General features: G+C 44.1%; 1 protein-coding gene across 13 annotated transcripts in view; it reads left to right on the forward strand.

The window, feature by feature from the left end:
- The window catches only part of RBFOX2 (RNA binding fox-1 homolog 2), a 241,746-nt gene that overhangs the window by 165,921 nt on the left and 59,006 nt on the right, over positions 1 to 16,819 (forward strand). For all 13 annotated transcript variants that reach the window (XM_024200552.2, XM_024200551.2, XM_024200556.2 and 10 more), the window contains one exon: positions 7,268 to 7,492. In XM_024200552.2, coding sequence (XP_024056320.1) covers positions 7,268 to 7,492 — 225 coding nt within the window. The remainder of the gene's footprint in view (positions 1 to 7,267; positions 7,493 to 16,819) is intronic.

Raw genomic sequence — 16,819 nt, forward strand, 5'->3', positions numbered from 1 at the left:
TTTTTTAAACACAGTGCTGTTAAATGTCGAAAACACCGGAGGTGGGATTACCTTGGCTCACCTTTGCTCCTCCTGCAGTTCTTGGGGCTCTTCACCGCCCTGAAGCTCCAAGTCCTGGCACGATTCCAGGCAGGGCTGAAGCCGTGGTTCCCGGTGGGGCTGAAGGGGGGCAGAGAGGAAGAGAAGAAGAGGGAGAGGCATAAGAGCCCCTCTCCTTGTCCCAAGAGTAGAGGGAAGGGAAGAGCAGAGCTGCCACAAGCCACTGAACTCTTCCCTCTTTCCTGTAAAAATGGCGCCTGCTGGGGGGCAGGGGCAAAGGCAAAGAGCACCGCCTTCTTTCTCCATCAGCCCTGTTTGGCAGCAAGGGAAAAAACAGTCCATCAGAAGAGGTTTTTCCAAGACAGGAAATATGCAGCTTCAGCAGCTTGGGTGGAATTGTGGACATTTTAATTGCAGGGTCTGTGCCCCAGGTGTACCATTTTAGATTTTGATTGGAGTGGTGGGTAGCATTCCAGGGGCTACTTAGCTGTCAGCCCCGGGCAGGCTCCCACTGTCATGGCTTAAATTCAGGTGCAGCAGATTAGAGCTGGGTAAATGTTTGAGAACGCCCCCTGTGTTTCCTGCAAGGCTGAAGCCCCAATTCCCCACGTGCCTCAGGTGGTGCTGAAGCTCCATGTCCTCGCGTGCCTGGACGTGGGTCTTCAGCCCCACCAGGAATCCAAGGGTCAGCCCTGCAGGAAGCACCTCGGGACTGAAACACCCTCCTGCAGGGCTGAAGCCTGAGCCCCCATGAGCCCTGCGGTCTGCTGAAAAGGCTCTCGCGGTCCGGATGTGGACCGTGGGCTGCCTATTGACTACCTCCAGACAAGGCCCTAATATCAGGAAGAGACTGGGAGAGTTGCTGCCACCCCTATAGTGGCAGATATCAGAATCTCTGGCCTCCCTTGCTGTCATGCAGCTGTTCTTCAGCTGGCTCATGCCACAAGTACTAGATGTGCTTTCTTTGGCTTCTTTTCTTTGACAAGAGGTGAAATTCAAAAGCCTTGATTTTATTATTGGACTCCCCTGCTATGATATTTTACTTCTGACCTCATACTAAAAGGAAAAAGGCTCTGACAGGGCAGTGTCCTGCTACTGTCTCTTTTCAAGAAGAAACTGCTTGGAGACCTTCTGGTCAACACTTAATGGCTTATTTCACCAAGGAACTGTGTGGTCAGGTTCTGAATTAGTTTTACCCAGGTTTACTTGACCCGTAAGACCGTAGTTCTGGCATTGGGCTTTGAAGGGAGAGGGCACGACAGTTCCTTGGTCCCTATCTCATGTTTCCAGTCATTCAAACAGTTCAGTAGACAACATCAGCAGGTTGGAAAGCTGTCATGTGCTCAGTGCCTTCCTCTGTGTGGGCTTGTCTTAAAACACACACACTCACTCACTCACTCACTCTGTTTGTCTGTCTCTGTCTCTGGGTACGTCTTCACTACCCGCCGTATCGGCGGGTAGCAGTCGATTTATCTGGGATCGATATATCGCATCTCGTTAAGACGCGATATATCGATCCCCGAACGCGCTCACCGTCGACTCCGGAACTCCACCAGAGCGAGCGGCGGTAGCGCAGTCGACGGGGGAGCCACGGCCGTCGATCCCGTGCCGTGTGGACCCCAGGTAATTCGATCCAAGATACTTCGACTTCAGCTACGCTATTTGCGTAGCTGAAGTTGCGTATCTTGGATCGATTCCCCTCCCCCCCCCCCCAGTGTAGACCAGCCCTCTCTGTCTCTATCCAGGCTATAAATGTTTGTTCTTTACTTCTAGTCTATTGTCCAGGTGAAAGAAGTAAAGAACAAACGATTATAGCCTGGATCACACTAGCCTTTACAAACATGTTAATTACCTCAAGTTAACAGGCAATCAGTTACCACAAGGTTTAGTGTAGACATTACAATTGAGAACAGTGCCTTGGCTTTTGCTTGGTGGATCATTTTTGTTTTTTTGTTTTGTTTTGCTTGGTTGGTTATTTTTAAATGAGGGATATAAACCCTAGTACTTCAGGATGTAAGTCAACCAACCACAACCTGACAGGAGAAGGAAACTTCCTCCAAGGGCAAGTTATTCACCGAATGTCTTGCACCTTCCTAAAGCATATGATGCCCGCTACTTTCATACAGGGTACTGGCTTAGATCCAGTATGACAATTTTTATGGGCTTCTCTAAACACACGAGTTGTACTGCTTTAATTATACTGATATAGTTAAAGTGGTACAACCTCCCTAGGGTAGTCGCAGTTTGGTAGGTATAAATGTGCTTAGATCAGGATAGCTTATTCCCATACAGGAAGGGGAATGAACTGTACTGGTGTATGGCATTGTTATACCAGTATAACTGTATTCACCCTATGGGTTTTACTGGTATAACTATTTAAAAAAAAAAATTCACACAACTGACCAAAATTGTTGTACCGGTTTAAAAAGTGTGTAGACCAGGCCCATGTTTTTCTAGTAGCCGTGCTCCATTTCAATGTCATGATCTTGGATCACCACCTACTGACTGCCAAAGGAATTTACCTAATTAACATTGCAATGAAGAGTAAAGTAGTTTAATAAATATTCAAAGGAATGTTCCCAGCTCCACATCTTTATAAGCTATTACATTTCTATAAAGGCTGATCTATATGCAGTTTTTGCACTGATTTAACTAAATTTCCTGATGTAAGCTGTACCATTGTGAGCTGGTATAAGTGTCCACACAAGGGGTTTGATCAATTAAACTAAATCAAATTTTTAAACAATTTTAGATAAATTGGTTAAGTGCGTATACAAGATCTAAGTTGGGAGAAGGTCTCTGTCTTTAGTGTTCTACTCGGCCTCAGCAGAGCCAGGCACGACTCTGGATCACACCTTACAAGCCAAGGGGACTGGGTGAAAGCTGCAAATGGAGCCCCTCCGTCTAGTTACACTAATCCCATATCCCTGTTGTGCTCTGCTCTGACCACTGTTTCAATTACGTTTCTGAACAGAGCCTTAGCTTTCTTATGAGTAATGGGAGGTGTTCCCTGTATCTTTATGGGAGTGGGGTCTGACAAGTGGACGTGTGCCAATGAGTCCGATGCAGGAATCTATTCATCTCCTTTGATAGGGGAGTTGGTTTGAGTCCTTACCTGGTTGTGGATGAATTAGTGGGGGAGAGCAGAATTTTTTCTTGTTCTGAACTGCAGGTTTAAAAGTACCTTACACTGTGTTTAAAGAAAACGGTGTGTATACATTTAGTTACGGTTTGCCAAGTTACCACTGCACTTGGAGGGCTTGTTGCTATTCGTGAGCAACCCTTCCTTGTTCGGCTAGTCTGGGATGGCTGCTGCTGTTGTCTGCAGATGCGAGTTTGAAACACACTATTGCTGACAAGACTCTCAAGACAGTTTGTAGAGAGGATGGGTTTCAGTCTATCCATCCACACCTCTCCTCCTGCTTGTGATTGTCAGGACTCTTGCATTTCTTCATGTCGTTCATACCTGGGAAGTGGGAGAATCAGTTTGCTTAAATGCTGCTGTTAGAATTTTTTTACATTTTAGGAGGCAGGGCAAGGAGCCCAATCCTGGCAATTTCTATATTTGAATTATAATTTCAGGTCTTGGTGATGTTTCATGTACTATGTGCAGTACTTAGCAGATGTAAAGTGTTCTGTACATGCTAAGAATTAGTAGTAGTAAAATAATGGAACAAGTATTAAGAGGTGAAACTTGCTGAACATCTAGATGATAACTGGACAATAATGACACTTACAGATGGTGTAATAGGAGGTATTACGAGCACTAGTGAGGACAGAGAAATAATACAAAGGGATCCAAGAAGATTAGAAATATGGGCAGAGAATAATGAGATTAGGCAGGAAATGTGCAAGTGGATACATCCGGAGAAAAATAATCTGAAATACAAATATTCAGCGGGAGGGAGAAACCTGGATAGGAATACTGGTGAAAGATAGTAGAAAACCTCAAATTAAAAATGAATTGGCAACAGCGTGGCAGCAAAACAAGCCTATGTGGTTTTGAACTGCATTACTTAGACATAAAGTCACAAAGCAGGGTGTGATAGTCCCCTCTAAATGGCTCTGGGACAACTTCATCTGGTATACTGTATTCAGCACCAGAAATTGATTGAAAAATTTGGGAAGTTCAGAGAGGAGCAGTAAAAATGATTATAGTTGGATTTATGAGTCAAGATTAAGAGCTAAATATATATGTGTTGTCTAAGCATCCACTAAGAGACATAGTCTTTTCACCCTTAAAATTTTTTTAAGTGACTAAACGTGGGAGCGTAGTTATTTAGGATGGTACAAGTGGATGTAAGATAGGAGGAAAGGAATAAAATTAAATTAAGAGGGAAACTTCTGAAAATGAGATTGTTAGGTTTGCGGGATAGTCTTTTTGGGGTCATTTTAAAACAAGATTAAATAAAACAATAGAATATGTCCTGCAGGGAACAATCCTGCATTATCAAGAGGATAGACTCTGTGACCTAATGAGTCTTGTCCATAGAATCCTAGAAATGTAGGGCTGGAAGGGACCTCGAGAAGTCATCAAGTCTGGCCCCCTGCGCAGGGGTAGGACCAAGTTAACCTAGACCATCCCTAGCGGATGTTTGTCCAACTTGTTTTTAAAAGCTTTCTAATTAGTATTCTGTTCTCAGGGTTAGAGGTACTGTCAACTTGAAAGCTAGTCCAGTTAAAAATAAATAAGTTAGTAGTTTTAGATACTGCCCCTTCCCTAGAGTCCTGCTGCCAATTTTTATTTTTATAGTTTTACAATCACAGTTTCCTATTTTGTTCCTATTTTTAAAATGGAAAAACCTGCACAGTCATGGGGAACTGACTTATATTGAAACTAACTATAGACAAAGAGCTGTCAAACGGACAAGGAAAATAAACTGAAAAAATATTAAAATTATTGTTCTCTAAACTTTCAGTTATAATAATCAGAGATGTTATCTCTCACAATGATAAGTTTAAAAAGTTCTAGACAGAAGCATAATTAAGTTGATGGTGTTTCTTTAAAATCTTCATTTAAAAATAAAGTCTTCAAGCCTGTCTTCATTTAAAAAGATAAACTTGTTTATTGTATTAGTTTAGATTCACTTAAAGGTTCAAAGACAGGGAACTTGTCAGGGTAAGGGTAGCAATTGGGTAGAAATTAAAGCATGGTAGGGCTACCACTTTTCTGGGCTTTTGGGGGAAACCTTGCATTGCACAGATGATGCATTGAGCGAGTCTACACTGGAAAAAATTGTAGCTATATTCCCATAGCTGCCAGCAGTGGTGCAGCCATTTTCATGACATGGTGGTAACGTCTGAGCTGTGTCTATGAATTTAACAGTGGTGTGGTGTGGCTGCACTGCTGCTGACAGTTGCTGAACCATGCCCACTAATTTTTCTTTCTTTAATAAGGTTTCTGAGTTCTGTTTCTGCAAGCTGCAGTGCTTATATGCAGCTTTGTGTATGGACTGGACTTCAGTAAGTGAAACTGGCTGTGTGGTTAGGGTCCATGGCTGCAGCTCTGCACTGCTAAATGGTGTTGAATGCCCTTCCCTCACCTTCTTCCCAGCTACAGGCGTGCATGATCATGTGGCCCGCAGGGGACACAGGCCAGATATATTAGTGTCAGAACAAATTTGGGATTCAGCCAATGTCTGAATGACCTGTGTTGGCTGGAGGTGCATTGAATTTATCATTGTTTCATTCGCCCTGAAATGGGAGCTGCAGGCACTTTGATAAATGGATTGAAAGATTTGTCTAGTTTCAGCGGAGCTCCCTTCAGTGTCTCTGTATTCTCTGCTAAAAGACTACTATGTAATTTCCTGCAGCAATTACCCCTTGGTGAATCCCTTCCCAACAGAGATCCCTTTTCCTCATCTAGTGACAAGACTGTTTTCCCTTTTGTCTATTGATTTAAGTACACCAATATTACAACAGGCTCTACTACCTCAGGGTGTTATGGGAGGAGGACCCATGTCTGGAATAGCAGGTGAAATTTAAAATCGGGATTACAGTACATTGACAGTGGTGAGCAACCTCCTAGCCTGAGATTATTCCTTGGATTTCTCTGGTGGGGTGATGGGTGCAATAGAAACAGAGCAATAGTCCAGTCTTCTAAGGTCAGAGAGACTGGAATGTCATCGGCCATTCTTCCTTTACACCAGGTGACTGAATTCTTCCAGCCATGCCTCTCTCCCTTCCCTGAACGCGTGTAGATGAGGCCTGACAGTTGGGCAGAGTGGCTACGATGATGATTTTTGAAGTGCTAGGGCTCTCTGGAGGCATGGCAGTGTGGGATTTTTACCCTCTTCGGCATACCTTTTGTCTGGTGGAGTATCTGTTTAATAGACAACCAGTTGGCATCAAATGGCGCCAAAAGCTGCTAAAAAGCCCATTGTCCTAGCACAGAAATCTCTGTGGGATGCCCTGAGCTGAGGGAGGAGTATAATTAACGCCTTGTTTGAAGGTAGCGATGCTAATGATTGGGAGAGAGCAAGTGCTGCAAGCCTGTATTCTCAATTCTCAGTTCCCCATGGCTCCTGTCTGTCTTCTGAGGAGTAGGCAAGAAACATGAATTCCAGTAATTGGGTATCTGGGTAATCTGTTTTGCACAGATCTGTCCTGGAATATAGATCTCTGCTCTCTCTTTTACTAGAGTATAGTAGCAAGGAATACTGCCCTAAGCAGAGGTACTTGGGGGCAGTGCCGTGAGGATGCAGTTTATCACAAGAAATATTGTAACAGTTACGGGACTGGGAGAAGTGGGGTGTGCCAGCCAAGCACACTGGCATTTTATAGGGATGTTAGGACCAATGCCACCCGCACTGGAATGCTGGGAGCACTCAGGAAAAGTCAGAAAGAGAATTCTATTCTATAATTTGGGCCTGAGGAGGAGATGCAGACCAGTCAGGCCCCGAAGATACATCTTACATGACTTAGTTAGGGCATCCTGTGATATTTCAAGGGTGTGTAGGTCCGGAGCCCCAAATATGGCCCCTTCATTCTACCCAGTATCCACAAAGCTGCCAAAGCAAACTTAAAAAATGAAAATCTGTGCTCTCAGGGGAGGAGTGTTCCTTTCTATATAAAATACAATAGAGGACTTGTTTGTGTGGTAGTGTGGTGACAGTGAATGGGATACTGAGCTGGGCTGGATTGGACACCTGTTTGCTCTTCTTAGATTGGATTCCTGTTCCATCATTTGTAGCGTATTAAATCCATTTTCTCCTTTCCCCTTCTCCAGGGTAACCAGGAGCCAACAGCCACTCCTGATGCAATGGTCCAACCATTCACCACAATCCCGTTCCCACCACCCCCACAGAATGGGATCCCCACAGAGTATGGGGTGCCACACACTCAGGACTATGCAGGCCAGACCAGCGAGCACAATCTGACACTCTACGGAAGTACGCAGGCGCATGGAGAGCAGAGCACGAATACGCCCAGCACGCAGAATGGATCTCTTACGGTATGCACAGCTAGTTGCAGAGGGGGAAAACCAATACAGTGCCATTCATACAGTGCTTTTCCTGAAACTGTTTTAGGTTAGATTACCTGATAGCTCTCTTCCATCCCTAATGTCTCATAAGTGCGTAGGTAATGTTGCTCTTGTATCAGAGGTGGGCCGCTTGTACCCCAAAAGTGAGAGAATTATGAAAGCCCAGTGGCTTTCACATCCCAGTGCAATGCTCCTACCTTCCCCCTTGGATATACTCTCTTGATAAATTTGTGTTTGTGAAGAGAGAATTATCCCCTCTGTCACAACAAAGAGCAGCAATAGTTTGCAGTGGCTTTCTTAAACGTTGTGACTGAAGTGTAGCCTAGAACAGCCATTTAGGGATGTCCAGGCTTTACAAAGGTGTTAACTACTTTGAGTTGATTGGCAATCAAATAAAAAAAAACAACTAAGTGAAAACAAGCCCTAAAAGGCTGAAATTATAGATAGGATTAGAATTAGTAGATACAGATGAATTATCCCAGTTGAGGGAGGTGGTAGAGTGGGGAGACATTTTGGCTTTTTGAAGATGGCCGTGTGCGTGGAGGGTGCAGGGGGGCAGACCTAGGCAGGAGACAACCTTTGGCTGCTATGCAGCCATTTACTAAACAAAGACTTTCACCTTCTTCCTTGTTCATTTTCATCTTCCCATAGCCTGGAACTGGACAACATGCTGGCAGATTATCCCAGGGAAAGCTTTATCCACCCCTTAAGCCACTTGTTAAGATTTAACTTCCTAATAAAGAGCCTTATGGTGAGAACCTTCAGTGCAAAGGGATGGATTTAATCTGCTAATGCTTTCAGTTTTCCTTGTAGTTAGGTGCTTGGCTGCTAGAGATTATTTTTTTTCCCCTATAAGTACGGAGTGAATTTAGTGCCAGTGATTGGAAGGACCGATATAGTGCCAGCTCAAGTGTGTATGGATGCACAGCATGTAGCACCCTTCTCTCTGTGATGGGCCATGGCTGCACTGTTGACAGCACTGGTCTTGACCTTGAGAGATACTTCGAGCTATGGTGTTCACAAGATGAATGGATTCTCTCTCACAACTGTACAGAAGGAAAGGGTATAAGCCCGGTAAAGTACATTGACCATGCTTTCAATTCACTTCAAACACCTTACTAAGCCACAGGGCAATGCAATCCTAATTAATGACAGATCATGACTGGAAATGGAACCGAAGGCTGATGCAAGGCAAGTGCAGAGCCATATAAGTAACCTTTATGACACTTAGCTGTCCCATGTCCCACCCACCCAGTGAACACAACACAGGAACTGGAATTTTAGTTTCCTGCCTGGCAATGCAAAGCAATACTAAGCGCTACCAGCTCAAGATGGAGTTGGATGTTGGGAATGCAACCTAGATCTCCTGCATGGCAATGCAGAGTGCTTCCTGGCTTGTCTGCTTTTTCCATGCGTTTATGTTGTTCCTGTCTTTGTCCAGACATTAAGAATGTTTTTTTTAAATGGAAATGAATAATGTGAGCCTTGACCCTGGACACAAGCTGCTGCCAACCCTCCTGTTCCTCTTCCATATTAGGAACCATCTCCACTGCATTGCGGGGAAGAGCTCTGTGTTTCATCGACTAATACAAGCTCCAGAGAGCCAAAAGAACGAGAATAGGAGTCTGCATATGTGCTCTGGCAGGGTGAGGCAGTGGTACTTAGTAGTCTATGAGGAGAGAATAGAAGCTCGTGTGGGAGGGAGTGTGTTGTTGAGTGCCTGCCATGAGAGGGAGAATTGTTGTCAGAGTCTGTGGAGGGAATGTAACTGGGAGAGGTTAGATGATAGGTTGGCTAGCATGTAACTTTTGTACCAACTACTGGGAACAGTAGGCATGTCTGCTCTAACCATTTAACATAGTTAAAGGTGCGCAAGTGAACACTGCAAAGTAGAGTGCACAGAACTGGAGCTGGCCAGGAAGGGGTAAAGGTAACCACCTCCAAGAAAAGACATAAACACATTAGTGGTGGCAGTTTTTTAACCTGAAAGGATTCCAGTTGGTGGTAAGCCACTGTGTGTTTTTCATGGAAATCCAACGGGAGTGGACAAAGTTGCTGAGGGCTTTCCCAACCTATGTCTTACATGCTTTGGGCCTTGAATCTTTCTGCACTTATCCCTTTCTATTCCTCTAGTGGAATCTTAGTGTATGAAGCTCTTTTGATTCTGTGGAATATAGGCCCTGGGGTGTATTTGCTTTTAGCTTTATTCTTTGCTCACCACACTGAGGAGTCATGTGGGGACTGAGCGAAACTCACTGTATTGTGTTGGAAGTAGGAGGCTTAGTTACTCAGGCCAAAGGTGGGTGTTAGAATACAACACACCAGGTAGATGATACTACCTTTCCGAACACACCCATAACTCACAGGCATTGTCCATCACATATGCCAGTTATTACATACATACTTGTGTGTGTTTGTTGCATGTGTGCACTCATCTGTCACACACAGGTTCTCCCTCTTTCTCATCCTGTCTTCTGGCCCACGGGACTGTACTAACCTAATATTGTATAAAGTTGTCTTAGGGCGTCTAATGCGCTCCTCTTGCTACAGCAGTCAACAAGAGCAGCTGCCCTCACATGTGTGCAAGTGAGATCCCAGACCCAACAGGCCCGCAGATTCCCCTGCTGTTGTGATCTTAAGCCTGGACTCCCAGGGGCATTTCAGGAAATCCTTTAACCAGAGAAAAGAGACCTTTCCCTGCTTTTAAGATCAGAGTTTGTGCTGATGTCCATTTGGTGCAGTACACAGTCAGTTAGCAAAAAGGGGATGGGAGGAAGAGCTTAGAATTCCCGCTTTTCAGCCTGGCAGAGGCTGGGTCATTGCAGAATTGTTAAACTGAGAAGACAGGGTGTCATTTTTGAATTGGTTTTGGGTTGGTTACATCTGACATAACAAGCCTGTGCGACAGTGTAATGAGTTCATCCAGTTTCTTTTCTTATGAGCTAGTCAGGCTCTGGCACACAAGCCAGACAGGCTGATGTGAGGAGACTGACAGTGGCAAAGTGAGTTAATTAACACAGTCTGGAGGCCTGAGTTCAAATGTCAGCTCTGGTCGCAAATGAAATAAACTTCGGGAGTCAAGGTCCACTCCATACTGGCCATTTCTCTACATCAGGGGTAATCAGTTATTTTTTGTCAAGGGCCAAATTTCTTGGTCAGGGTATAGTCAAGGTCTAGACTCCGGGGGGAGAGGGGGAAGTGAATAAAAATATTTGGGGTCCTTTTAAAAGCATCTGGTAGTTCGGGTTTGGCCCGTGGTCCCCCTACTGACTACTCCTGCTCTACAATGTAAAACCAGTGCACATTCTAGCATGATTGTGTTGTCAGCCAAGGAGAAACCTGGGACTGAAATAACGTTTATGCTATAGGTCAGGATTGAGAAGCACAGAAATGGAACTGTGAATGGAGGAACTTGCACATTAATTGCTCATATTATGCTTGAGTTTAATTTGTGGCATTGGCCGCTCACTTATTGAGGATCAGACCTCATGTGCTGGGCTGTGTTTCCTGCCTGGTACTTGGGGTTATGAGTCTATTTCCAAAGCATCTGGCCTTTCTTTCCACACTGTGCCCAAAGCACAGTTGAGAGAGCTGGATCAAAAATTGACAGGGACATCAGTTCAAACTTGGCTTAACAAAATAACCTGCAGCGGAAGAGTCTGTTTCCCTGACTGATACCTTGCATCTCAGTTTGTCAGTGCTGTGACTCTTGAGTTTTTATCAGATTACAGAGGTAGACATAAAACAGCCTGAGGACTCTCCATCTGAGACAGCCCAAGGTGTAAAGACTTATTTAGAGGAATGATTGACCATCTAGTGAACTAAAATGGCTTTCCTGAGAGTAGAAAACAAGAAGATTTCCCTATAAGGTGAATAAAACTGATGAAAGAAGCCAGTTGAATAGTGGGAAGAAGCTGTGTGTGTGTGTGTGTGTGTGTGTGTGTAGCTCTATATCTAGAAGTATAGCTGTACAGACATAGACGTATGTAAATTACTTTATATGAAAGTTCCTGATGCAGCCTCATAAATGGCAGGTGTTGAGAGCTTGCCTTTTGCATTATGTCATGAACCGGTACAATACAAAATCTAATTGCAGAGAGCAGTGTCTGAGATAAGTCTCTGACGTACCGTCACTTAAACACATTTAGTAAATGCAGCACATCTTCCAAAGGAATACAGATGTACTTTTTTATTAGAGAATGAAGAATCACATTCACAGTGGGATCCATGTACCTTAGTCAGTGTGACTGGTGAGATAGGGACTAGACTTTCAGATTTCTGGGTGTCTTATATGCATCTAAATGTATGTTTTTGAATGTGCAAGGTTTTCCTAGGACAGGGTGTTCCCAAACTTTTTTTTTAGTAGCATGAACCGTGTCTTAACAGAAGGATTGTCCCATGGATATCTCCTCTCCCACAAATAATGTAAAATCCCTATGGTAACTACAGCAATTGTGTACCTAGGAAATTTAATATTAAGGAAGTATGTAATGTTTACATTTAGCTGTCTCTTAATGCAGTTTAACAGGCGAAGGAGGAGCCATCGCTATGTGACCAACCAGCTCTCTGTGGACCACTCCATGGTCCACAGTTTGGAAACCACTGGCTTGGGGTAACTAAATATGAAATTTGGAACTTGAGAGCATGGTCTGACCATGAAGCAGATTAGTTCAGTTTTCCACACTTACAAACCACTGTTTAATGTCTAAGCAGGGCAGCTGTTCACCACCACCTTCTCTGGCTTGTGTGCCAAAACCTCCCTATTTGATAAAAGATGAATTTGGTCCCAAGAGACTATCATGAAGGTTCTGGCTTGGTGGCCATCAAAACAATCCTGTCTGGACACTGCATGTCACCATTGCATAGAAGAACATTTAATACATTCAGAGATTCCAAGGTCAGAAAGGACTCTTTGTAATCCTCTGGTCTGGCCTCCTGTATAACACAGGCCATAGAATTTCCCAAAATAATTCCTTTCTTATTATATTCCTAGCATGTTCTGAGTTGCATTTAAACTTCCATATTGCCATCTCTGGAAATTGGGCTCCCTATTTTTAAGGTAAATAATACAAATGGAAATGGATTTGTTAATTTTAAAAATGAAATTTAGTGCTGTTGAAAAGTGCCAATTGGCACTGGAAGTCCTCTCTCTTCAGAAGAGGTACAGCCTGGGCAATGACCATTCAAGTTCCCACACCCACTGCCCATGACAGTGTACTTCAACCTTAACTCGGAGGAACAACCTGTAGGAGTGAGGGGGATTCAGTGTCCATGACCCTTTAAGTCCTTAACCTGCACTTCTATTTAAACTGCTTCCTAGGGTGTCTGTTATGATGGTAGCTTTTATGATGTGAACATTTACCTATTGGAAGCTGGACTGAGACCCCTCCACCCCCACCCCAAGTTTCCAAAAAACTTAACAAGCAACCTTCCATTTCTGTAGCCACATAGCCATCAAATAGTTGTGAATCTCAGTCACTGCCTTCAATCATTCCATAGCTGGTGAGCTAACCAGTTTCCTGATCTGGGGCCCAACTATAACTAGTGGAGTCAAAAAATGCTATAGCTCAACCCCAAAGCTCATAAACCAATCTAGTTCCCCTCTGAATACAGGCATTAATAGTTTACATTTTTCTGTCCGTTTTGTAAATAAACTGTACCCACAGTCTACCCTTGTTCTTGGGCTACACAAGATTCTGGATCTTCTATTTCCAAATATTTTAAATTTCCATAACTTGCATCTGAAAAAGCAAGCGAGGGAGAGAAACAAACTGTACTTTGTATTTATAGTCTCTGTGCTGGCTGATACCTTTGCTGTTGTCAGTCTCCCTTTGACTATTCACCCTATGTCTGCTCACCCAGGCAGATAAATATTCTCTGTTGGCTCAAGCAGTATAGATCCCCTGCTTCTCCGAAATCTTAACTGAGACCCTAACTTGGGCATGCAGTCTGTGGAACTGGCTGCTTCAGAACAGTTTGGGGCCATAAGCATAGTGCCAGGTGACATTACCACCAATGTATGCAGAATTGTTGTACCTATGGTGGTCCCAGAATATTAGAGAGACAAGATGAGTGAGAGAATATTTTTTTATTGGACCAACTTTTGTTGGTGAGAGAGACCAGCTTTCAAGCTTACACAAAGCTCAGACCTGAAGAAGAATCAAAAAAGGATCACCACCTTCTCTCTCTAATTACCATCAATGTAAATTACACAGACTAATGTGAGATTGCAGGATGGGGCTAAAAGCATTTTAAAATCCAGAATCTCTGCCACAGCAATGTCTCCTTGTTATTGCCTCCCTGCTGGCAGTTGAGATTTAAGGAACATAAAGAGACTCTGCACCCCACTGTGCTGAACTGACAACAGGTTGTAGTAGGTATCTCGGACTTGTGGAGGGAGAAGTCCAGTTCTCCGCTGTCAGATGTTGCTATCAGGCCAGAATGAAGTAACTGAGAGTTAGTGTGAGGAGGAGAGATTTGGTTTGTGAAGTGTGTGTTTTTTATTATACGACTCAGGGCAACTTTCTGCCTCCAGTCTCCATAAAATGCTGCCTCTAAACAAGCTCTAGGCCTTTCCCTTTCATCTCCTGATGAATTAAGTCAAGGAATGACCAAAAACAAGACCTTAGGAAGCCATTTCTTCTGTTTGTATTTGCAGCTGAATATACTGCAATACACAAACATATCAAGCCAGTCTCATGCTGGCTGAAAGACTGAACCTCACTTTAGGGTCACAGACATTAGAAATGGGAAAGAACCATTAGACTGCTGAACCCATCTCCTTGCAAGTGCAGTTTATAGCTTTCAGAGAGGGAACATATCTGACATTAGCAGGAAACTCTTGAATTCATGTAGAAGAATGTACCCTTCCGCATTGGTGTTACCTGTCTCTGAGCTTGGGAGTCTTATCGTAGTCAAGGTGAGGTTTGACAGAAGACCTCTTGACTTCCCTGTTTGAAGCCTTATCTCATTGTACAAAGCTAGCATGCTGTAAAATATTGTCTCTTGTATGCCATATACAGGCACAGCTGTGAGGGATTTTTGAACAGGCCGCTGTATGACATAGTACAGGCTTAGTAAGACATGAGTTCCTACCTCTAAGAGTTTTTACATTCTCCTCGGTCCACTAGTTCACAGCCTCCTGGTTTCCATGCCTATTGAAGCAACAGACCTATTCCTTGGCAGATTACATCAGAAACTGTTCAGAGTCCTTAAACTTGTGCTGACATACCTCACTTCATAGAGTCTACACTTGTCATGCTTGGGAGGGATGGACAGAGGGTGCATACCTATCTGGTGGGGCATGTGTCTACTTGCAACTTTTACCATCTGTTGCAGGAAGCACAGGGCTTGGAAATTTGCATTAATGGGACTCCAGAGTATGCATAAAACCTGACTGAAGAGAGATTCCCTTCAAAACTCAGTAGCACTGGGGGAGTTAATGATTTCTGGGGGTTGTTTTGGAACACTAATTTCTAGGCACTGTTTGCACTGGTGATGGATGAGCCGCCATGTGTTCTGTCCTTTTCCTTGGACAGATTTGCCCCCGGGAGCAGAGGATTCTGATGGAGTCATAAAAATAAAACTGCCAAATAGCATGGTGTGATTTAATCACAAGCTGACTGCATTGATTCTTCCCCTAGGGTGCACCACGCATGTGTTTGGAGATGCATTTTGTCACGGGGTGAGGGGAGGGAAAGGCATCTGGAAGTGGTACATTTTAGATATGGCATCTGTCAAGATGTTGTCTGTGTCTGATATTTGGGGGTGGGTAAACCGTTGCTGATTGTAAATGGTATACTCCGTCCAGTGTGTGGTGGGCTCATGTCGCTCTGCTGTCCCCTTCACTGCAACTTGTGAATAGAGATGCTTGCATAGCCATGCCATTCCACTCTCCCCCTCACTGCTAGTTTATACCAAATGGATCACATTCATTTGTACTGCCTGCATCGCTTAAGTGAAGCGAAATGGAAAGCTGCCGTTGCTTTGATCAGCATGCCGAGGCCACAGTGTTCACTGTTAACATGCTATTGTCGGTCCTGTATAACTCGTGTGTGTGTCCAAGAGAGAGGCTTCTGGCTGAGAGAATTTCAGTGCTACTGCTGCCCATTTTGTATAGCAATGGAGAGATGCCCCTTTTCAGGTCTTTGGGACTATGTCTATACAGCAAAGAAAAATCCACGGCTGGCCCATAACAGCCGACTGGGGCTGAGGGGCTGTTTCATTGCTGTGTAGGCTTCTGGGCCCAGGCTCTGGGACCCTCCCACCTTTCAGGGTCCTAGAGCCTGGGCTCCAGCCCAAGCCTGGAATTCTACACAGCAATGAAAGAGCCCCACAGCCCGAGCCCCGTGAACCCAAGTTGGCTGGCACGGGCCAGCCATGGGTTTTTCTTTGCTCTATAGACATATCCTGGGAGGCTCCCAAGTCTTTGCTGCACAATGTTCAGGACACGCTGGGTAAGTCCAGCCAGTGGTGGAGGAGCCCAGTCTTTAGTTAAGTCCCCGGGAAGTATTTCTTTGCACATTTGATAGACAAAATGGATGTCCAGCAGCAGTAAAACACTTGATTGTTTTAAGCTGTTAGGGCCTGGATATGTCTTTGCAAGTGTCTAAAACAGGCTGAATCTAGTCTTTGCTAGCCCTTTGAGTTCCCACACAATAGGTTTTCACTATTGCTGTAGGTGAAGGGGAGAAGTAAGTCCACACCATGTGAGAGAGTGAAGCAGGGCTTAAGAAATTTACTAGACATCCAGCCAAAGCATTAAACCTTCATCTGAGACAGGTGACAAAAGAAGGGGTGAATAGGCGCTCTGGTGATTATCCTGGCATACCATTCATAGCTGCTGGAAAGGGACACAGCAATAAAACTGATCAGATTATTATCAATTTCACTGTTCTGCTGGCAAACATGAGTCAGTGAGTGCATTTTTCATGTCTCAGAGTAAGGGATGGGTTCCCCCATGCTGGGGTTAACAAAGTCTTGACACAGCTTGTGGAATCTCCTGGAGGAGAGATTCAAATGGAGATTAAATAAATCTGGCTGTTTCAATTTCAGTGTTAAAACCTCCTACCAAGACATCTTCATTTGTGCCTCGATATCATCTATGATGCAAAACAGGTTTAGGGGCAGCACGTACATTCTGGCTGCAAAGCCCAAAAAGGAGTGTGGCTCGTTGAGTTTTGGCAGAACCTAAAAATGGCAATATTTGTTTATTTAATTTCTTGAAGTAGATTTAAAATTAACTTAAAATAAATTAAACATAAGAATGCATAGCCATTGCCCCTGGGCTGAACCATT

The sequence above is a fragment of the Terrapene carolina genome, unplaced genomic scaffold, assembly GCF_002925995.2.
Source record: "Terrapene carolina triunguis isolate 2854851 unplaced genomic scaffold, T_m_triunguis-2.0 Scaffold247, whole genome shotgun sequence".
Classification (NCBI taxonomy): domain Eukaryota; kingdom Metazoa; phylum Chordata; order Testudines; family Emydidae; genus Terrapene; species Terrapene triunguis.